The following is a 23345-nucleotide window of genomic DNA, read 5'->3' as shown; positions in this document are numbered from 1 at the left end:
TGTGAATTGGTACTATTATGTGGTCACGCCCCTTCTCCATTAAGTCACGCCCCTAAATGTTTGGCGCACACTGCCTAAACTTTAGGTTCTAGGAGGTGGAGAACCAATTCACTTTCTACCAAAGGGCACCAAAATGTCTAGGTACAGCTCTGGTGCAGGGTGCCCTGCATGCTACACAGCCCAGCAGCACGGTCACCCCATACCCCCCCACCTTGCAACAAGTTTAAGATTAATAAGAACCTTAATTCCGATGGGACCCAGAAAAGGACCGGTAGGACCCCAATTTTTAAAAGTGAGTGGTCCCTGGGACCCACTTTTTTTTGGGCTCAGCGCGATCACTGATTGAGTAGATGAAAAGATCATAATGCTGGCTATAGACTCTGATATTGCAACATGTATGGTTCTAAGGGACTGATGCAGAGATGTTGGCTACTGCAGCGCAACTGCAAATGTGTACTCTGCTACTGTGCCAAAATATGCAAATGTCGCTACGGATGGGATCTGTACGGAGATGCGTCTTTGCAAACCTCAGGGGTTGTGTACAAAGATGCAGCATTGCTCGCAGATCAGTCAATAATTGGACTTCCAAGTAGCTTTACGGTAGCACAGCATGGCCGCAGGAAGTGAGATGCTGGAGCCACCGTTACTGCGTATCAGATCGCAGGCTGAGACACGCCACAAAAACAGTCACAACACGTCCGCATTTTTTGCCGCCACTACCTTGTTACCACATATAAACGGTCCCTTAAGACCATTGCGACAAATGTGTAATGCGACACAAGCGCAGACTGCAGATAATTGCGCAACAATGTAAACATTGTGTACATCTCTGAATCAGGCCCTACGATAACTGCAGTGTCTGATAATGTGCCAACTGAAATGGTGGGTTTGGCGTTGTGTGGTCATTTTAAGTGATCCATTTTTTAAATGTTCACATGCTCCCCACATGAAGTCTGTCAGATTTAGATCACATGGGTGTGCACAAATCATATTTAAAAAAAAAAGAAAAGAAAAAAAAAGTGTGACCAAACAAATGTGAGCACTTTACGGCAACACAGAATAATTGGGGTCAATTCAATTGACTACAGGATTTGTTTGCACCCCTCCTGAGGTACAAGCAAAAATGCGACAAAACCAATGCGGCAATGCTGCTTTGTGCCTTAGCACAGTGCAAACAGCATCGTGGCATGGCATTTAAGTCGTACAATGCCCATTCTCGCAACTAAACACCTGGTTTAAGACACCGGCATTCTAGGACATAACATAGCGCTGAACTGAATATCTCTGGGACCTCCTTATCAGCGCAATTCACAGCGCGCTGAATTGAATAGATCCCAAAGTGACATACATGTTTAAAATATATAAAACGGTGCAGTTTTTTTTTCCTTTTCTTTTTTCTTTTTAATCTTTAATCTTCCCAAAGTGCATTTCTTTCCCAAAACTGTCATGCGAGGTATAACCATTGAAGAATATGGAAAAGATTTGCAGTCTGGTATAATGTTCGTGTGAATGCTACAACTTTTACATTTGTCTTTTAAAAGCTGCCTAGTTAGTCTATTAGGTAAATAAGCAATACCATAGTTACTGTGGCAACCAAATTGTTCTAGCCCTATTTAACTGGCCATAGAGGCTGCATTTCATTGCGTTGCAAGGTTCTCATGGATAGTGGGTTAACACTTATTTATAGGCCTGTAGCTCTACAATGCTCAGTCCCTCTGTTAATGCTAATAAATTATAAAATAATACTTCTGAGCACACAGGTGTACAGGTAGGGCACTTAAGGGGAGCATGGAGAATGAGGCATTGCTCTTTTCTAAATTCTTAGTTTATTTTGTTGGGGGGGGGGGGGAATGCGTCGGATTTATGTAAAGCTTTGTAGATATTATAATTTAGCGTTGCTGATCTTCACACTGTGCATTATATACTCCTATTTTTGGTTATAGGATTTTTAACGTGCAGCCTCCACTCTTAAATTTTTTTTCCCTGGTACTAAAAGACTCTTCTAAACTACAACCCTGAGATGGTTCACTGAAAACTCCTCACCTCTGCATCAGTGTATATAGTAAGAATTATAATCTTTTCACCTTTTATAAAAAATATAAAAAAAATTATAGTGGCGCATTTTGGTGTTTCTTTGGATAACAAAGAATAATGTTTAGGAAAAAAAAAGAAAAAAAGAAGGTTAAACTTCATAAGGAGCAGTTACTGGGTACGAAGATGATTATATCTTGGAATAATTACTACATACTCACCTCCCCCTCCCGCCTATCTCTATACCCCCCCAGCGGCGCCTAACCATTGGCATTCTGAAAATGGAGGAATTCAATTAAATGAAATATTGTTTAGCTTGAGAAAAAGTACCTGGAGCTATTCAATTGTCCACATCATGCCCTGTACTTAAGAAGGAAGATGTTTATTGCACCGCGGGTTTTAGTCGCAATAAACTGCATTTTCCGAACTAAGTACTGTGCCAGATGCTGTTCGTGCACATTGTAGCCCCGCAACTAGCATTGTGGACTAGTTAAGTCGGATGTCTGCTCGCGGCTCAGGAAAGTTGCGGGTTTACAGCACGGCCAATAGAATAGCTCCAGGTACTCATTTCCGAAGCTAAACAACATTGCATTCAATCGAAACCCCCCAATGTCGTCACATGGTGACGTTCCGATTTGACAACATTGCGTACATGTTGACATTCTGTGCATTTCAACATGATGTCCGTTGACATTCAACGATTGACATGAATGTCAACATGGACACTGACAAGTGTTACGCTATATGCGCAATACAATGTTGTCTATGCGCTTTTTCTTCATTTCATAAATACACGCATAAACAACTAACGCCATACAAGAAAAACACCAAAGTGATCCACAGATTAGAATTAGTTATTTCCAATAAATATGTGGGGCTGGATGTAATGCCATCCGAGTTGGCTGGAGGTAATGGTTGCCGCCCAAACTCAGACTTTTTTTTTTTTTTTGGAAAATGCCAAATCAATTACAAGGCATGGTTTTGCCTTGTAAATGATTGCAGCTTTAAAAAAAAAAAAAACTAAAAAAAAAAACCACCTCTGAATTTGGCCGGCAATGCGCACCTCCAGCCAACTGGGACGGCATTACATCCCGCATCAAGGGTCATAAAATTGCACTGAAGACGTGCCAAAGTCCAGTTTGTGCACAAACACATTAACATACCATAATTGTGCATATGATGAGATGGTAATGTATAATGGTTCCCCAGCTGGTGTGGAACTAAAATTCCCAGCAAGTCCTGTCTGCTCAGCATTCTGACATTTGTAGTCCCACAGCAGATGTCCTACTTGTTATTATTATTATCCTTTATTTATATGGCGCCACAAGCTTTCCGCAGCGCCCAATTACAGAGTACATATGCACATAATCAAAACAGGAAAACAGTGACTTACAGTTATAAGGACAAGTACAGGGTAACCAAGCATAACTACACCAGTAAACGACATAGAGATAAATTCCAAGGTGGCCACAAAACTGTGGGATTTAGGCAGTTGAGGATTATTAAAATAAGAATTTACTTACCGATAATTCTATTTCTCGTAGTCCGTAGTGGATGCTGGGGACTCCGTCAGGACCATGGGGGTTTAGCGGCTCCGCAGGAGACAGGGCACAATAATAAAAGCTTTAGGATCAGGTGGTGTGCACTGGCTCCTCCCCCTATGACCCTCCTCCAAGCCTCAGTTAGGATACTGTGCCCGGACGAGCGTGCATAATAAGGAAGGATATTGAATCCCGGGTAAGACTCATACCAGCCACACCAATCACACCGTACAACCTGTGATCTGAACCCAGTTAACAGTATGATAACAACGAAGGAGCCTCTGAAAAGATGGCTCACAACAAGAATAACCCGATTTTTGTAACAATAACTATGTACAAGTATTGCAGACAATCCGCACTTGGGATGGGCGCCCAGCATCCACTACGGACTACGAGAAATAGAATTATCGGTAAGTAAATTCTTATTTTCTCTAACGTCCTAAGTGGATGCTGGGGACTCCGTCAGGACCATGGGGATTATACCAAAGCTCCCAAACGGGCGGGAGAGTGCGGATGACTCTGCAGCACCGAATGAGAGAACTCCAGGTCCTCCTCAGTCAGGGTGTGCCCCTGACCAAGTAGCAGCTCGGCAAAGTTGTAAAGCCGAGACCCCTCGGGCAGCCGCCCAAGATGAGCCCACTTCCTTGTGGAATGGGCTTTTACTGATTTTGGCTGTGGCAAGCCTGCCACAGAATGTGCAAGCTGAATTGTACTACAAATCCAGCGAGCAATCGTCTGCTTAGAAGCAGGAACACCCATCTTGTTGGGTGCATACAGGCTAAACAGCGAGTCAGATTTTCTGACTCCAGTCGTCCTGGAAACATATATTTTCAGGGCCCTGACAACGTCAAGTAACTTGGAGTCCTCCAAGTCCCTAGTAGCCGCAGGTACCACAATAGGTTGGTTCATGTGAAAAACAGAAAACACCTTAAGGAGAAATTGAGGACGAGTCCTCAATTCTGCCCTGTCAGAATGAAAAATTAAGTAAGGGCTTTTATATGATAAAGCCGCCCATTCTGACACACGCCTGGCTGAAGCCAGGGCTAATAGAATCTTCACCTTCCATGTGAAATATTTTAATTCCACAGTGGTGAGTGGATCAAACCAATGTGACTTTAGGAAACTCAAAACAACATTGAGATCCCAAGGTGCCACTGGGGCACAAAAGGAGGCTGTATATGCAGTACCCCTTTTACAAACGTCTGAACTTCAGGCACTGAAGCCAGTTCTTTCTGGAAGAAATTCGACAGGGTCGAAATTTGAACCTTAATGGACCCTAATTTTAGGCCCATAGACCGTCCTGTTTTCAGGAAATGTAGGAAACGACCCAGTTGGAATTCCTCTGTAGGGACCTTCTTGGCCTCACACCACGCAACATATTTTCGCCAAATGCGGTGAAAATGTTTTGCGGTTACATCCTTCCTGGCTTCGACCAGGGTAGGGATGACTTCATCTGGAATGCCCTTTCAGGATCCGGCGTTCAACTGCCATGCCGTCAAACGCAGCCGCGGTAAGTCTTGGAACAGACAAGGCCCCTGCTGGAGCAGGTCCTTTCTTAAAGGTAGAGGCCACGGTTCTTCCGTGAGCATCTCTTGAAGTTCCGGGTACCAAGTCCTTCTTGACCCATCCGGAACCACGAGTATCGTTCTTACTCATCTCCTTCTTATGATTCTCAGTACTTTTGGTATGAGATGCATAGGAGGGAACACATACCCTGACTGGTACACCCACAGTGTTACCAGAGCGTCCACCGCTATTGCCTGAGGGTCCCTTGATCTGGCGCAATATTTGTCTAGTTTTTTGTTCAGGCGGGACGCCATCATGTCCACCTTTGGTTTTTCCCAACGGTTTACAATCATGTGGAAGACTTCCCGCTGAAGTCCCCACTCTCCCGGGTGGAGGTTATGCCTGCTGAGGAAGTCTGCTTCCCAGTTTTCCACTCCCGAAATTAACACTGCTGAGAGTGTTATCACATGATTTTTCGCCCAGCGAAGAATCCTTGCAGTTTCTGCCATTTCCCTCCTGCTTCATGTGCCGCCCTGTCTGTTTACGTGGGCGACTGCCGTGATGTTGTCCCACTGGATCAATACCGGCTGACCTTGAAGCAGAGGTCTTGCTAAGCTTAGAGCCTTGTAAATTGCCCTTAGCTCCAGTATATTTATGTGGAGAGAAGTCTCCAGACTTGATCACACTCCCTGGAAATTTTTTCCTTGTGTGACTGCTCCCCAGCCACTCAGGCTGGCATCCGTGGTCACCAGGACCCAGTCCTGAATGTCGAATCTGCGGCCCTTTCATAGATGAGCACTCTGCAGCCACCGCAGAAGAAAACACCCTTGTCCTTGGAGACAGGGTTATCCGCTGATGCATCTGAAGATGCGATCCGGACCATTTTCCCAGCAGATTCCACTGAAAGGTTCTTGCGTGAAATCTACCGAATGGGATCGCTTTGTAAGAAACCACCATTTTTCACAGGACCCTTGTGCAATGATGCACTGATACTTTTCCTGGTTTTAGGAGGTTCCTGACTAGCTCGGATAACTCCCTGGCCTTCTTCTCCGGGAGAAAACATCCTTTTCTGGACTGTGTCCAGAATCATTCCTAGGAACATTAGACGTGTCGTCGGAAAAAGCTGCGATTTTGGAATATTTAGAATCCACTCGTGCCGTCGTAGAACTACTTGAGATAGTGCTACTCCGACTGCCAACTGTTCTCTGGACCTTGCCCTTATCAGGAAAGCGTCCATATTTCTTTTAGGAAGAATCATCATTTCGGCCATTACCATGGTAAAGACCCGGGGTGCCGTGGACAATCCAAACGGCAGCGTCTGAAATGATAGTGACAGTTCTGTACCACGAACCTGAGATACCCTTGGTGAGAAGGGCAAAATTTGGACATGTAGGCAAGCGTCCCTGATATCCAGTGACACCATATCGTCCTGGTTCGCTATCACTGCTCTGAGTGACTCCATCTTGATTTGAACCCTTGTATGTATTTGTTCAAATCTTTTAGATCTCACCGAGCCGTTTGGCTTCAGTACCACAATATAGTGTGGAATAATACCCCTTCCCTTGTTGTAGGAGGGGTACTTTGATTATCACCTGCTGGGAATACAGCCTGTGAATTTTTTTCCCAATACCGCCTCCCAGTCGGAGGGAGACGTTGGTAAAGCAGACTTCAGGAACTTGTGAGGGGAAGACGTCTCGAATTTCCAATGTACACCAGGGATACTACGTGTAGGATCCAGGAGTCCACCTGCGAGTGAGCCCACTGCGTGCTGAAACTCTTGAGATGACCCCCCACCGCACCTGAGTCCGCTTGTATGGCCCCAGCGTCATGCTGCGGACTTGGCAGAAGCTGTGGATGACTTCTGTTCCTGGGAATGGGCTGCCTGCTGCAGTCTTCTTCCCTTTCCTCTAACCCTGGGCAGATATGACTGGCCTTTTGCCCGCCTGCCTTTATGGGTACGAAAGGACTGAGACTGAAAAGACTGTGTCCTTTTCTGCTGAGATGTGACTTGGGGTAACAAAAGTGGATTTTCCAGCTGTTGCCATGGCCACCAGGTCCGATGGACCGCCCCTTTATACGGCAATACTTCCATGTGCCGTCTGGAATCTGCATCACCTGACCACTGTCGTGTCTATAAACATCGTCTGGCAGATATGGACATCACATCTACTCTTGATGCCAGAATGCAAATATCCCTCTGCGCATCTCGCATATATAGAAATGCATCCTTAAAATGCTCTATAGTCAATAAAATATTGTTCCTGTCAAGGGTATCAATATTTTCAGTCAGGAAATCCGACCAAGCCCCCCCAGCGCTGCACATCCAGGCTGAGGCGATTGCTGGTCGTAGTATAACACCAGTATGTGTGTATATACTTTTTAGGATATTTTTCAGCTTCCTATCAGCTGGCTCTTTGAGGGCGGCCGTATCTGGAGACGGTAACGCCACTTGTTTTTATAAGCGTGTGAGCGCCTTATCCACCCTAAGGTGTGTTTCCCAACTCGCCCTCACTTCTGGCGGGAAAAGGTATACCTCCAATAATTTTCTATCGGAGGAAACCCACGTATCATCACACACTTTAATTTATCTGATTCAGGAAAAACTACAAGTAGATTATTCCCACCCTACATAATACCCTTATTTGTGGTACTTGTAGTATCAGAAATATGTAACACCTCCTTCATTGCCCTTAACATGTAACGTGTGGCCCTAAAGGAAAATACGTTTGTTTCTTCACCGTCGACACTGAAGTCAGTGCCCGTGTCTGTGTCGACCAACTGAGGTAAATGGGCGTTTTTACAAGCCCCTGACGGTGTTTGAGACGCCTGGACAGGTACTAATTTGTTTGCCGGCCGTCTCATGTCGTCAACCGACCTTGCATCGTGTTGACATTATCACGTAATTCCTAAATAAGCCATCCATTCCGGTGTCGACTCCCTAGAGAGTGACATCACCAATACAGGCAATTTGCTCCGCCTCCTCACCAACATCGTCCTCCTACATGTCGACACACACGTACCGACACACAGCACACACACAGGGAATGCTCTGATAGAGGACAGGACCCCACTAGCCCTTTGGGGAGACAGAGGGAGAGTTTGCCAGCACACACCAAAAACGCTATAATTATACAGGGACAACCCCTTATACAAGTGTTTTCCCTTATAGCATTTTCACATATGTAATCATATCGCCAAATAAGTGCCCCCCCTCTCTGTTTTAACCCTGTTTCTGTAGTGCAGTGCAGGGGAGAGCCTGGGAGCCTTCCTCACAGCAGAGCTGAGCAGGAAAATGGCGCCGTGTGCTGAGGAGAATAGGCCCCGCCCCCTAAAACGGCAGGCTCTTCTCCCGGAGTTTGTGAGATCTGGCAGGGGTTAAATACATCCATATAGCCTCAAGGGCTATATGTGATGTATTTTAGCCATAAAAAAGGTATAATACATTGCTGCCCAGGGCGCCCCCCCCCAGCGCCCTGCACCCTCAGTGACCGCTGGTATGAAGTGTGCTGACAACAATGGCGCACAGCTGCAGTGCTGTGCGCTACCTTATGAAGACTGAAAGTCTTCTGCCGCCTGTTTCTGGACCTCTTCAACTTCGGCATCTGCAAGGGGGGTCGGCGGCACGGCTCCGGGACGAACCCCAGGGTGAGACCTGTGTTCCGACTCCCTCTGGAGCTAATGGTGTCCAGTAGCCTAAGAAGCAAATCCATCCTGCACGCAGGTGAGTTTACTTCTCTCCCCTAAGTCCCTCGTAGCAGTGAGCCTGTTGCCAGCAGGACTCACTGAAAATAAAAAACCTAATTTAAACTTTTATTCTAAGCAGCTCAGGAGAGCCACCTAGATTGCACCCTTCTCGGCCGGGCACAAAAATCTAACTGAGGCTTGGAGGAGGGTCATAGGGGGAGGAGCCAGTGCACACCACCTGATCCTAAAGCTTTTATTATTGTGCCCTGTCTCCTGCGGAGCCGCTAAACCCCCATGGTCCTGACGGAGTCCCCAGCATCCACTTAGGACGTTAGAGAAAGTAAGAAAAGGATAAGCACGAGTGAAGAGGGCCTTGTAGAACAATATTAATAGCTATCGAAAATAAACACAGTGAATACCCTGTCAAGCTCTAAATAAAATGCAGTCCAACACTGAAATACTGAGATATATATATCTTAAAAAGTAACAAATACAGTAACTCGTAAATCATGCTAAAAAGTTCCATAATAGGAAATGATAAAATCAGGGAAATCTAATACTGGTATACAAAATAGACAACATGCAGTGTGGCTATTACTAATGTGCTCCAAGTCAGGTACACATTATAGGGATGAGCCCCTTGTATACAATTAGGGGTTACTGGCTAAAATTCAATGTGACACGCCACGTTTAACTCCCTTTTTAAGCAGTATAATGTGCTGAATAAAAGAACAGTAGATGGTCCAAATTCTTCTGAATTGTGCACAGTTGGTACACACAATATCAGGGGAATCGGTGAAATCCGGACCGCGGAATTTGGTCCGGTCTTCACCGATTCCCATGATATCAGTGTGCTTTGGCCGGCTGCCCCTGACAAAGGAGACCCGGGGTATAGTATGCCCTGCATCCCCCCTTAATTTGTCTATACCTTTCCTCACACTGTGCCTAGTGTCTCCACTCACGGGCGGAAATGCTTCGTTCGTTTTGCCACCTCCATACAGTACCTCTGCTGCAGCTACGTGACGACGCTGCAGCGATGCGCCTGACACTCAGAGGCCGTCACACGCCGCCAGCCACAAGCGACTGCAGTGAATGGTTTTAATGGAGGCGTGGTTATAGAGGCGTTGGGCGTGCCTCTCTGACACTGGGGGCGGGGTTTGTGCTTGGTTGTGAGACGGTGGCTGCTGCTTATCAGGAAGCTCCCCCAGTATCCAGCAGCCAGTTATCCCGGCGGGCTCTGACTGACACACGGGTTGTGCAGCGGCGGCATGGCCTCTCTGACAGCAGAGGAGAGCGGCTCCTACAAGGTACAGATCCCTTGCTTCTCACTGCTGGCTCACCCACGTCCCCAGTATGCAGCAAAGGGGCATTGTGCACTTCCTGGTCCCAAGCCCTGTGGCTGCTCCCTGTGTGTTATACAGTGTGCAGTAACATTATCTGTCTGGAGTTTACTCATTATACCAGGGGTGTCACAGACTAGCTGTATTTACATGCTCCCGTGCTCTGCAGCAAGGTAGTTTAGGGTGTTTATTATTATTATTATTATTATTATTATTATTATTATTATTATTATAATAGTTATTATTATTATTATGTGGCTAGTTAAGGATCTTACTGAAACTTTTGCATGGAATGAGGCATGAGTTCAGCATTTCTGGAAGTCTTTTAGACTATTGCACTCTGCAGTTTAAATAAAAAAAATAATTTGGTTTCGAAGACTCCTTAAATTCACAGAATAATACAGACATGGCTTCATGAACATGCTTTTTGTGCCATATGGTGCCAGACATTCCGCCATCGAATTCAGTGATTGCGTACTTATTACTGAATTTTGCATCTTCATTGGCTAATTGTGTACTAAGAGGGGTATCCAATTACCTGCAGTCGATTACCGCAGGTAATTGTATCGCCGGGGGCTATTCTATTAGCCCTAATGCGGTGAACTCCCCCCGATGCTGACACTTATTGCGGATTATGAATAGGGTGCCTCAGGTGCGATAATGTGTTTTTGCACGTTCGTGGGTCCAGTTTTGGCTTAAGAAAGCAGACTGTACTAGGATACCACAATAATGACAATCAGTCATCAATCGCGATATCTGGCCATTTTCACCAGCCGTAAATTGGATACCTCCCCCCACAAGCATTTAGGATTAATATTTTTTTGTTGTGAAGGAATTGGTGTAAAGTAGCAGGTTAAATGCGCAGAAGACGTATCAAACTTCTGTCTTGTGCCTTTTTACCCAGATTTGAACTTTTTCTTGAGTTTTGCATCTTATAGGCCCTACACACATGCCGATATTACTGCACGATATGAACGATCTCGTTCATTAATGAACGAGATAACGTTCATATCGTGCAGTGTGGAGTCACCAGCGATGAACGATGCGCGGCCCCGCGCTCGTTCATCGCTGGTGACATGTCGGCTGTGCATGCAGGCCAATATGGACGAGATCGTCCATATTTGCCTGCACGTCTATGGAGCCGGGTGACGGGAGGAGTGAAGAAACTTCACTCCCCCCGTCACTGCCCCCCCCCCCCCCGCCGCTGGGTCGCCTGTCGGCCGTATCGGCCGTCGGGCACCTCGGTGGCACATCGCCTAATGTGTAGGGCGCATTACTTCGCTAATAGTATATATATAGGATTTTTGTTTCCAGAAAATTTGTATAAAGGACCAGATTATGTTGCATATTTTAAGAAAAAGTCACGTGGCGCAGCTAATACCACTTTCACACTGAGTGAAAAACCAAGTATATTGCCTGGGCAACCCGGGTCCTGACTGAGTGTGAACAGGCCTACCCAGGTCCACATTGGCAGGGCCTCAACCCTGGCACTTGGCTACCATGGTTATTCCGAGCCCTCACCCGAGTAGCCTTCGATGGGAAAGGTATGAGCCAGGTCATGGTGACCTGGGTAATGCCTAAAACGAGCTGATTGGCAGGCTACTAAAGGGCCCTACACACTGGGCGATGTAATTGACTAACGATATATCGCTCAACGATACATCGATGGTCGATTCAGCTTACACACTGTACGATATTGATGGTCAAATTGGACGATATGAGAGTACATCACATCTATATCGTCCAAATTGACTTGCATGTTTAAACGACGATAGATCAACCATGAACGATCGTGGGGCCGTGCATCGTTCATCGTTGATGCATACACACTGAGCAATATGAACGATTTATCGTTCATAGCTGAATGAGATCGTTCATATCTCCTATACACATCGCCCAGTGTGTAGGGCCCTTTACTCTTGGAGATAATGTCATCTCCAAACATCCACTGTTATCTGACGGAAGACCCGTGAATGGCGACGGCCCGGGAATCCACATGTGTGTCCAAACCCGGGTCCAAACCCGTATTCATTGTCATTGGGTTGGAGTTGGGTATTAGATATGAAAGTGGTAAAAGTTGCAAAGTCTGTGGGACGCCAAACAAGACTGTTTGGCTGTATGTAGATATCTCTGTAGGTATTCCTTCTATGCCAAGTACATTTTTGTTATGTTGGGCTACGAGGGGGGAAAGTGCCACTGCTGGTATTTCGAAAATCTTGCAATGGCAGCTCACCCCTAATTCAGTTGAGCCAACACTGCATTATTTGTAGTACATTAGAAAATATTGTACTACATTATTCTCTGGTCTTGTGACGGTATATAAACTGATATATCTGACATATTTATAAGTTAATTGATAATATGTTAGAAAAATATTGCTAGGTGTGGCTTGATGGCTGTTCCTCGCTGATTATGTGAAACATGCAGTGACCTAAGCAAGACACTGTTTATTATTGGTAAAAGATAGAATGACTATTTCCTGCACACAGAAACATGACACTTTATAAATCTTCTGGGAAGAGCTGGCCAAATTTTGCACATAGAGAATTAAAAGATAACCAAAAAATTATAGAATCCAATAGAGACGAATTTTCAGTGCAGGTGTGTTGCCTGGGTTTCCTATTAGTCTTTGAAAAACTTATTTTCAGATAATTCAAACTCCCAATGCAATGCTAAGTAACTGAAACATGTTGCTGTAATACAGTAGTTTTAAAGGGTCGTCTTTAGGAACTGACCAATTTACATATCACCAGTGTTCTGTTTTGATTACCAATTTTTGCCACATTAGATTGCTTGGCACTGATTAAATAAATTGGGAAAATTGAATGCAGTTAAAGTATTGGAATGTTTAATGAGTTTGCAAGGTTACCCTGAACAGTAGATTCTTGCTGTTGATCTTTATATTAGAGTTCTTTTCTAGGGCGTATATCTATAATGGGTGCAGGATGTATGCTGCGATTGGGCCCCCATGGGCACATGAGTTAAGGGGCCCCCCACCATACTCCATGCACCCAGAACAAGGTCTGATCTTGTTAACGAAATGCCCTTTTTTAGATTATATATTTAAAAGATGGAGCAATATTTCTGAAGATAGTGGGAGGAATTCAATTATTTTCCCCCGCTGCCACCACTACATGGCACCCAACGGAGCAATTCAATTGTTCCTCCATTCTGGCGCACTTAGCCGTGGGATACAGATTTCAGCTTGCAGCCTCCTCTGCTGGCGAACGGAAATGAGTGAAGAGTGACCCATTTGAGCGCCCAAACAGCACTTTTTGCGTCACGCCCAGCACTTTGGGTGTGTTTAGCCATTTTAAGTGACTAAATCCGGGCTGACTGGGCGCAATCAGCTCGAGAAAAAACAAAACATTTGAATACCAATCCCCCGTCACTTTAGATGGAAAATCTGGTGTTATAAACAGTTTATCACCCCCAATGATGGAAATATGGTGCTTGCTCAGGAGATAGAAAAAACTCTAGCACAGTGACAGAATCCTTGCTATTTTTTGGCACATGCGCCAGTGCCATTATTCTGGAGGTAATGGACACACACAAAAACTTGCACATGGGACCCTCGTTTGTTAAAACGTCACTGATTTCTTTTTCTTTTCTTTTTTTATATTATGCTATTGAGTTTGTTCAGCTGTGATGTAACTCTGGGGCAGATGTATTAACCTGGAGAAGGCATAAGGAAGTGATAAACCAGTGATATGTGTAAGGTGCTAAAGGCACCAGCCAATCAGATCCTAACTGTTAATTTACATATTGGAACTGATTGGCTGGTGTGTTTATCACCTTGCACATATCACTGGTTTATCACTTCCTTATGCCTCCTCCAGGTTAATACATCTGCCCCATTGTTGTTTAGTTTTTTTTGTGAGATTACATGACTTTGTTTTGCTGCTGACAGAGTCTCTGTATGAGACAATTAGCAATTTAATAAAGTTGTTAGTACGTTTGTAAAATCTACAGTCCAGTATTAGTTTTGGTTTGTTACATTTTCATATAAGTAGGCTTCTTTGGGTGTTCTCTCCACATAAGCCCGTCCTGGTGTTGGGAACAGTGTGAAAGATGATTAACCATATTACATGTTTCCAAACCTCAAACGTCCTGTTTATCTAATCTGGATACCCTATTTTCATCTTTTAGCGTTGTCTGTAATCGGAGATTTGGCAATTGCAGCTCTAGTATGGATGTTGGATTTTTTTTAACTCTTTTGCAGAAAGATGACATACTGTAGATTGAATCCTGCTGTCACATTTACAACAGCAGTAGTTGACCGAGTTCTAAACGTAGTCCTCTTCTTTGTTTGGAGCTCAAGTTCAATAATCTGCTCTCGTTGAAAATCTGACAAGTCTCTGGATAATGACAGATCAGCATAATATCCTAGCCATGTGTAGTCATTACTAAATTGTCTATTGTTTCAAACTTTTTTTTTTCCTCACACTGAAATGTGTGTGTATAGTAATAATATCATTTGACGGTCGTGCAAAATGACCCTGCACTGCAATTTACTTCACACTAATTAAATAATCTTGTGTGAACAAGCCAATAGCAGGCATAGGTATACATTCACAATGTTGACATGACATAATGACATGTTGACCTCCCGTCCATGTCAACATTTCATACCATACCCCAGGCATGATTCCCTGCTACTCATTAGAATGTCAACTGCCTATCAATAAATGCTAAGAACTGTGTGGAAGAAATGTTGTATGTACTGTATCTTGGGTCGAATTACCTGATTACACCACAAAAATGGTTGAGTCAGTTCTGCCAAATGCTCACTTAGGGGGGTATCCAGTTATGGGTGACAAGCCGCAATCCTGTTTGGACGCCTAAACAAAAAAATACGTTCGCGTTTGAAAACACACAGGTTCAGAGAAACTTGAGTGTTTTCACGTTTGTGTCCCCGAAAAACTGGAGCTTATCAAGGATTTTGTTTTTCTGATAAACTGCACCTTGCGTCGGCTTTTCAGGGAATATAGGATAGCTTGGAGGCATATCCATTAGCTGCGGTTAATTACCACGGCTAATTGGATACCCCCCTTAGGGGCATATTCACATTTAGTTACCACGTTGGCTGATGTAATTATAAGGGCTTTACCTGCACGTTAATCCCCAGGGGTATACTCTTCCTTGCAGCTTCAGGACCTTTTAAGCCACAATAATTAATCGCCGCCCATTGTTGCAATTCAGTTGTTTTGTGTGCCTTTTAATTATCACACTTATCACGCTCAATTAGATAGGGTTTCGCCCTGTAAATTGCCAAAATCCGACTAAACTAATGGATGCAAAGGGGAAAGTGCTGTATGGGTTCCCAAGCAGCCAGCTGTTCACGCATTTTAGCTCATCACCTCTGCGGTGTGTGAGCTAAAATGTGTCTGCTGTAGTTAATGGGCGTCTTATCGGAGCAACAATTGAATAGCTCAGATAGACACCCATTAGTTTAGATGCCCATAAAAACAATTGACATTGACTCCGCAGTTTATGCAGAATCAGTGAGTTTTTGCATGTTAATCACTGATTTTCAGCGTGGGGTAAAAACAATTTAATTGAATAGCCTTTCCCGTGTGAGGCAGTTATTAGTGGCTAATTGAATATTTTCATTAGTGTAACACTTTCTTAAAGCTGGGTAAAATCCCTAAAAATAGATTATTTATTTATAAATGTATAATTACAAATATATAGAGAATACACGTGTGTATTCACTTTGCTTTTTGCTTGGATCACTTTTGGCATTCCGGCAATAAAAAATAGAAAAGGGAAAGTATGATTTTAGCTGTGGCACTCTAAAGCATTCAAGGAAAGGAAGGAACTAAACTATGACTTCTCCTCTAAGGTTAGTAGAAAATAAAAGTCAGGACATGTTTGCTTCCGGACTAAAAAAAAAAAAGTGGGTGGGGGAATTGGTGTTCTGTAGAAGGAATGTGTGTGTGGTTTTTTTTTTGGTTTTGTAATAAAATGTAATCTTTGTTAATGATAATTTAAAGGAAAATAGAAAACACATCAAATTATTAAAATGTATACTGATGATTGCATACTTTGTTACGTTAACTAATAATCTCTATTTTGTGGATAGATCTGCATTACGTGAGATTAAAGGCTAAATGTATAAATTCAGTTTCTTTAATATTAAAATAAACCTTTTATTATTGCCTGCAAGACTCTTGTTTGCATGGTGCAGCCAAAGGGCAAAGGGTAGTGCAAGGGTTATTGCTGAAGATGTTTAGTATTGGGGTAACTTCCTCAGGACGATATGTTAGAATCGTTTAAATCATTCTTTTATCTATGTTCTGTGATACAATTTATATAGATGTGGATTAGTTACAATGATGCTATCGTTATTGTATAGTTGTAGACCATCTCTTTGATTTATGAAATCACGGCTGGTAAGAATGAAATCAGATGCATCTGTCTCTAACAATCATAAAGGATAAGCTATAGTTCATTCCTTTTCTTGAATGCTTTGGAGTCCCCCTACTAATACTTTCCTTTTCCCCTTTCACATTTTTTTCACATAGTATATGTGTTTTTATCTGGAGAGTGTCCTTGGTTAAGATAATGACATCAGAATCTATTTTATGCACTAGACATAATGATATGTAACCTGACCATACTAATAGGATACTGGTGCGTACAGCTCTTCGTGTATCATTATTTTGCCTGTAGTGCTTGGCACACTTTGCTACACTACTGGAACATGCTACAAAAGCTTTGTTAAAAAAAAAAGTGCGGACCATACTATGTTTCCTCTTTTTCCCTACCTCTTCTGTGAAAGGGCCCAATTGGGATAGCAGTGATACATGTAGTAGCCTTCCTGATACTGTACCTTACAAAATATTGGTTCTTTAAGCTGGGTACACACGTTTGTATATCACTGTGCAGATTGGAGAAACACTCCCATCCTTGAACTGATTATCCAATCGGTGTGCTCCCAGTACACACAGGGCTATTTTTAGGTGACTGCATGCTTTTATCAAAGGGGCTGGGAGGTTGGGGATTGGCCCAATAATTTCATAGGTGTGTACCCAGCTTTGGATCAGTGGTGGGCTACAGCTCCCTGGTGAACTTTTCCTGGAGTTAACAGTTGTGTGCCCCTACTCTAACTTATTATGTCAGACAGCAGAGAGAATACTGAATGGAGGCAGCCCATTTCTTTGTCATTTGCGCTCTTACAAAGCAGAGTAGAAAGTAGAGTGAGTGCAGCGTATTCTGCACTACATGGTGCTTTAATCGGGTATGAGTGGGGTTTGTTGGAGGATGTGCAATCTGTAGACATTAGGAGTGTCTAAAGGCCTATCGTGGCATTTTGTAGCAAATGGAGGTCTAAAGGCAGGTTATGGCATTTTATTGCCATGTTGTAGCCTGTGGGTGAATTTTATATTACTATACGTGCCAAGTCTGAGTGGTGAGCGTGGTCATTTTGGAGCAAATGAGAGGCATTTAGTGGTGAGGGATATGACAATGTTTTTGCGCTTTTTTTTTTTTTTTTTTTTTTTTTAAATACTGAACGGAAGATTAATGTATGCCCCTTTTGAAGCTTAGAGGGCCACACATATAACACTTACAGTATATCGGTTACCCATGTCTGGATTACAAGTACAAAAAGGGATTATGGGCCTTATTCAGAGTTGATTGCTATGGCTGCAATTGCTCACAGCGGCCGCAGTGCGTCGGCTATCATGATGCGATCACATCACGGAAGGATGCGTTCACATCATGATTGACAGTCAAATGGGCGTCCAGGGGTGGCGATGCTGTGTTAGTGGGAGGAGTGCAGGAAACGCAGGCATGTCATGGCTATAATTTCGGGGCCAGCCAATGCTGTCGTCTGCGTTTCCTGTGATAGGAAACATGTCGGCTCTGTGCATGCCTATGCAGCCAGCCTCTATTTGTTTTTTGCAATGTTATTAAAATTGAATTGCAATCGCATCTCGAGGCAGCGCCATACATGCTGGGCGAACTTGCCCTGTGCTGGGTGCAGCATGTGAATCGTACGATCGCAGTTTTTGCTAATTTAGTAAAATTTGTAATCAACTCTTAATAACCCCCTATGTGCAGGGCTATGCTACATGGAATAAGGCTAAGTACATTTAATTTAAGCTGCAGATTAAACATTACTGAACTGTTATTACAACCACTAAACCGGATTTAGGATTTCTAACCTTGATTCAAATTTTTATCAATCATAACCAATTAAATTAATTCTTGTTATGTATTTCATATTGTTATAGCATTAGTTCAGATGTAGGAATTCAACTCCATTTTAAACACAAGCTATTGAGACAGCCTCGGGGAGGGGTGTGGGGGGGGGGGGTGTTGTTCAATTGTTTGCTGTGCCCCCCCCCCGCTGGACATCTAAACTATAAATTAATGGTGGCCTGACGCAGCAACTCAATTGTTGTTCTGTTCAGGTGTCCATTAGCCATGGGAGATACATTTCTTCTGAGGTGTGAGAAGAAATGAGTGCAGTTTGTGGTTTGGGCTCTGTAGTAACTGCTTTAGAAGGGTGAAGTATTTTGTGCGGCTAAACCCAGTGCTTTTGGGTGTGTCAAGGGGCGCCCAAGCGAAGCAAAAATGGAATTGATCCGTCGGGTGCACACTAGTTTAGAACACACAGCGAGAGGCGCTGCAAACAATTGAATCAACCCCTAATACATTGGATCTGCAGACGGGATCTCTTTAAAGCTTGTCTCAAAAAATTAAGTGATGAATTACCAATCTAATTACATTCTCCTCTTTGGATAAAATTGAGTCATTTTACTTCACTGCTGTTGTGTCTCTGTTGTCAGCGCTGCCTGGCTCCTGCTCTTTTCCCGTGGCTGAGCTTTGAAAACACCAGGACCTCTCCTGCCTGCCACCATTTTGCCCTCGTTGGCTAACAGGTTTCACCCACTCCATCCCCCCTGTTCCCAATATTTGGATTGCAGGGCTCATATTTTTTATTTTCTCATACCTTTTATTTCTCAGACTTTCTCCATGCAACCCCCACTGTATGCTTTACCTCTGTACTAGTTGTACACCCCGCCAGCAGCAGTCTGCATGGGCAGGATGCACTACAGGCTGATCTCTTCATACAGGGTATTTCATGCTACACCTGTCAGTTGTTCCCATGTATGCCTGGGGTCCTTGTATGGCTTATCTCACACAGCGTGTATGGGATGAAAAATACATGGACCTGTTGGTTATGTTAGGAACCTACTCCTAGATTTAGGCTAATGCAATCACCTCATTTGTGTAATCTCTTCTAGGCATGACCTATACCACCCAGGGTAATCCTATGTAGTGCACCCAACATGGCTGCCTCACCTGGTACCTTTTGTGGGGGAAAATATGTAACCTGTGGAATTTATTACCCAAAATTATTGCGCCAACCCTGTACAGGTTGAGTATCCCATATCCAAATATTCCGAAATACGGAATATTCCGAAATACATACATTTTTGAGTGAGAGTGACATAGTGAAATGTTTGTTTTTTGATGGCTCAATGTACACAAACTTTGTTTAATACACAAAGTTATTAATAATATTGTATTAAATGACCTTCAGGCTGTGTATATAAGGTGTATATGAAACATAAATGCATTCTGTGCTTAGACTTAGGTCCCATCACCATGATATCTCATTATGGTGTACAATTATTCCAAAATACGGAAAAATCCGATATCCAAAATACCTCTGGTCCCAAGCTTTTTGGATAAGGGATACCCAACCTGTATTAAGGGCTCTCTAGGTTTTCTTTGTCTTACTTCTTTTTGGTGTGGTTATTCTATTTGCCGTAATACTTGATCAATTGTAACAGGTCTATAAAGTGCCTTGAGTTCTATGTGAGAGAGCGCTATATAAATTAAGTTGTTGTTGTATTATTATTATTATTATTATTATTATTATTATTACTACATAGTCACCATGGGGAGGTAGTTGATAGATAGTTACAAGGTCGACAGTCAATAGGTTGACAGGGTCAAAAGGTCAACATGAAAAAAGTTTGACAAACATATGGCTGACACATGGTTTTTTAAGGGTTTTTTTTTCCATATATTTACAACTTTTGCTGCATTTACTATCCATGTCACAAGCTATTACCTTTTGTAACCTTGTGGCAAGCGAAGTGGAGCGAGCCACTGAGCCTGAAGCGTGGCATGCAGGGGGGGGGGGGGGGGATTTCATAAATTTCTGTGAAATATGTTTGAAAATACAAAATAACATAAAATAAAAAACAATTTTTTTTTTGTGTTGACCTTTTTGACACTGTCTACCTTTTATAATGTCTTTCTTCTGTATCACGCCTGTCACCCTGTTATTTCACTTGTGTTGCTGCCATGCACAATTGCTCTCAGCCCCTATAAACAACCCTTTTCTTGACAAAAGCTCTGTGCTGTTGCCAACGTTCTTCTAAAAACATAACTTGATACTGGTTGATCTCATTGTGGTGTTTCATGGAAATGCACGTGTACTGTACCTGTAAAATGAACTTATTCTATTTTGTAAGCCATTTTGTAAACAAGTCAATGTTATTTATACAGTGGCTTCATACTGCACTGCTTTCAAAGTGCAACTAAAACAGAATATAGAGGATTGACTTATCTTCTTTTTTTGAGGGGGAGGGGTGTTGTATGTATACTACAAATTAGGAGCTTACTTTGTGTTATCTATCTGTCCAATAGAACTTTGAACTGAGTATACAAACTTATTCTAAGGGATTAATCCAATTGGGTGCAACTTGGGTCATGTGTGAGAGTTTCGCGGCGACTTCAAACTGCAAATTATGTTTGCAATCTAATTTTTGAAGTCACCCTCCACCTCAGCAGGTGAAGATGTAGAGAAAATCTTTATATTAAGATGGTTAAATTATTTTCTAGCAGTAATAAAAAAAAAAAAAAAATGATCCATTTGACACCTATTAAAAACATCCAGTGCTTTCTTAATGATTACTAGCAGCCTTCTATATGGTACAGGAGGGTTCCCACATGGAGACTGCACAGGGGCTGCCTCCTCTTTTTAATATATGCCATTGTGTGCCCTATAATGTGTATGCCATTGAATCCATTTAACCAAAGGTGGGGGATGCATAGGACGTATTCTAACCATTTGAGCGCCCATCAGAGCAATTTTTGCTCCGATTGGATGCCTATTGCTTTTTAAGAGCCCAAAAGCACTGCAAAGCGGCTAAACCTGACTAAAATAGTGTCCGCAATGCGAAAAGTCCTTTTTCACACACTTCTGCTCGTCACCTCAGGAGACTGTGAGCAGAAATGTCAGCGCCAGCGGTAATTGTGCCCGAAGGGCAGAACAATGGAGTTGTTGCTGTTAGGCGCCATTTAGTGTTGGGCGCCTAAAAAAACCTTTTGAAATGACCCTTAATATTTTAAAGGCTCATGGTAGCTTTAGGTGTGTGCTGCCCTCACCCCAAAACAAAACAGGAAAAAGAATTTCATTGCCTTTATGTAAATAGATGCTTTTTGATGCACTTTATGCAACAGAACATTGGATAAAGGATAGTAACCTCCTCATTCCAGGGAAAGCACAAAATACCAGACGTGTTAGGAAGTACCCATCAGAAAAACTGGAAACAGAAAGTTTGAGCTTGCCATGAGCAGTCCTGCAGATTTGTTTTTAGTCAATCAGTCTTTGGTTGTAAGATCCTTCAAGGAGTTAGATGTCCCTTCCTAAAAAATTTTTTTGTGATCTCTCCTGGTGGAGATTAGAAAAGTTTTAAATTGTCAGTATCCATGGATTCATGATAATCCGTATGACTGGATACCGGCGGTCAGAATTCCCGATGCCAGCATCCCGATAGTGTAAATCCTGATAAAGGGGAGGTGAAATTATTCTCCCCTCTCCCGTACCACCTAACCCTCCCTTCCCTCAGCCTAACCCTTAGTGCCTAACCCTAACCTCCAACACCCCCCAGGTGGTGTCTAAACCAACAAACCCCCCCTTACACACCTTCCAGCCCTAACCCTAGCTCACCCACTATACTTACGGTCGAGATGCCAGCTTTTGGGATTCCGGCATCAGCCTCCTAACTCTGTCGGGATTCTGGTGTCTGTATTCCGACTGTTGGGATCCCGACAGCTGGCATCTTGGCTGCATTCCATATCCATAATACAATCCCACTAATTTATGCCCGACAGCACCCTCCCTTCCTCTCCCTTTATAAAGGTAAGGAGACCGAGTTAGTAACATGTCCTGCTACCTATAGTATATGCAGCTTCCTATCTCCTAGTATTGCTCTCACAGAGGATTCGGGTAAACAACATTTTGAATTACAATAATCCAAACTGTGCTGTACCCACAATTTTTCAAATACACAGCATCCTTCCCCTGATTATGCAATTGCTTCACCTATTAAATATGATATTAAGCAAAATTTGAGCTGATCCTTTCATATGTTGTTTTCTAGGTAATGTCAGCAGTACCCAAAAAACAAAAAGGAAAAGAGATTTTGGGAGTAGTCCGAACTGGCGCAAAGCAGCTTAGATGTTACAGACTTCAGATAATGTCACCACATTTAGATATGAATACAACTACCCGATATTTGAAATCTGTGTTACATCACAAGCGCTAATAAACTATGTATCACACATAAGATATCACCATTACATCCCTTTTGGCAGAGTGAAGGGTTCCTTTGACTGGATCTTTTCTTCAATTCAGAATATCTGATGTAGGATCTCCAGCATACAAAGACATAAAACTAAAAACAACCAATGTGTAGTAGTTTTTTTTTTTTTTTTTTTTTTTTTCCTTTTACAGATAAATGGATAATAGTGACTTCAAGAGTCTACGAGTGATTCTAAAGCGTACCCCACTCACACTTTAGTTAGATAATCATATGCACATCAAGGTTTCTTTTTAGGACACTATGAGGTATATGCAATTCCGGGCGAATTGCGGCACTTTTTCGCCCGTTTTTAAATTCGTCACAATTCGACCGTCGAATTCCGGCCGGCGGGTGCCGGAATTCGACATATTCAATAAAAAACGGATTCGACAGTCCCGCTGTCGAAAAACGGACCAATTGACGGATTTTGAATCGACTTTTCAGACGGTTCAAAAAACGGTAAAAAACCCGAAAAAAAATTGCGTGGGGTCCCCCCTCCTAAGCATAACCAGCCTCTGGCTCTTTGAGCCGGTCCTGGTTGCAAAAATACGGGGGGAAAAATGACAGGGGATCCCCCGTATTTTAACAACCAGCACCGGGCTCTGCGCCTGGTCCTGGTGCAAAAAATA

General features: G+C 43.1%; 2 protein-coding genes across 5 annotated transcripts in view; one reads left to right on the top strand and one right to left on the bottom strand.

Moving 5' to 3' along the window:
• The window catches only part of MGME1 (mitochondrial genome maintenance exonuclease 1), a 43079-nt gene extending 33211 nt beyond the window's left edge, over positions 1 to 9868 (bottom strand). Inside the window, exon 1 of one of the 4 annotated variants that reach the window (XM_063918142.1) lies at positions 9767 to 9868. The gene's annotated coding sequence lies outside the window, so the exon portion shown is untranslated. Of the gene's footprint in view, positions 1 to 9690 lie in introns of all 4 variants that reach the window. The other 3 variants (XM_063918144.1, XM_063918141.1, XM_063918143.1) reach the window with 3 other exon arrangements.
• Positions 9869 to 9902: 34 nt separating this feature from the next.
• SNX5 (sorting nexin 5) overlaps positions 9903 to 23345 on the top strand; it is a 143333-nt gene continuing 129890 nt past the window's right edge. The window contains exon 1 of the mRNA XM_063918139.1: positions 9903 to 10069. Coding sequence (XP_063774209.1) covers positions 10031 to 10069 — 39 coding nt within the window. The 5' untranslated portion in view covers positions 9903 to 10030. The remainder of the gene's footprint in view (positions 10070 to 23345) is intronic.

This window comes from Pseudophryne corroboree, chromosome 4 (assembly GCF_028390025.1).
Source record: "Pseudophryne corroboree isolate aPseCor3 chromosome 4, aPseCor3.hap2, whole genome shotgun sequence".
NCBI classification, from domain to species: domain Eukaryota; kingdom Metazoa; phylum Chordata; class Amphibia; order Anura; family Myobatrachidae; genus Pseudophryne; species Pseudophryne corroboree.
The sequence above is the reverse complement of the archived record's forward strand: the minus strand, read 5'-3'. Positions and strand labels throughout refer to the sequence as shown.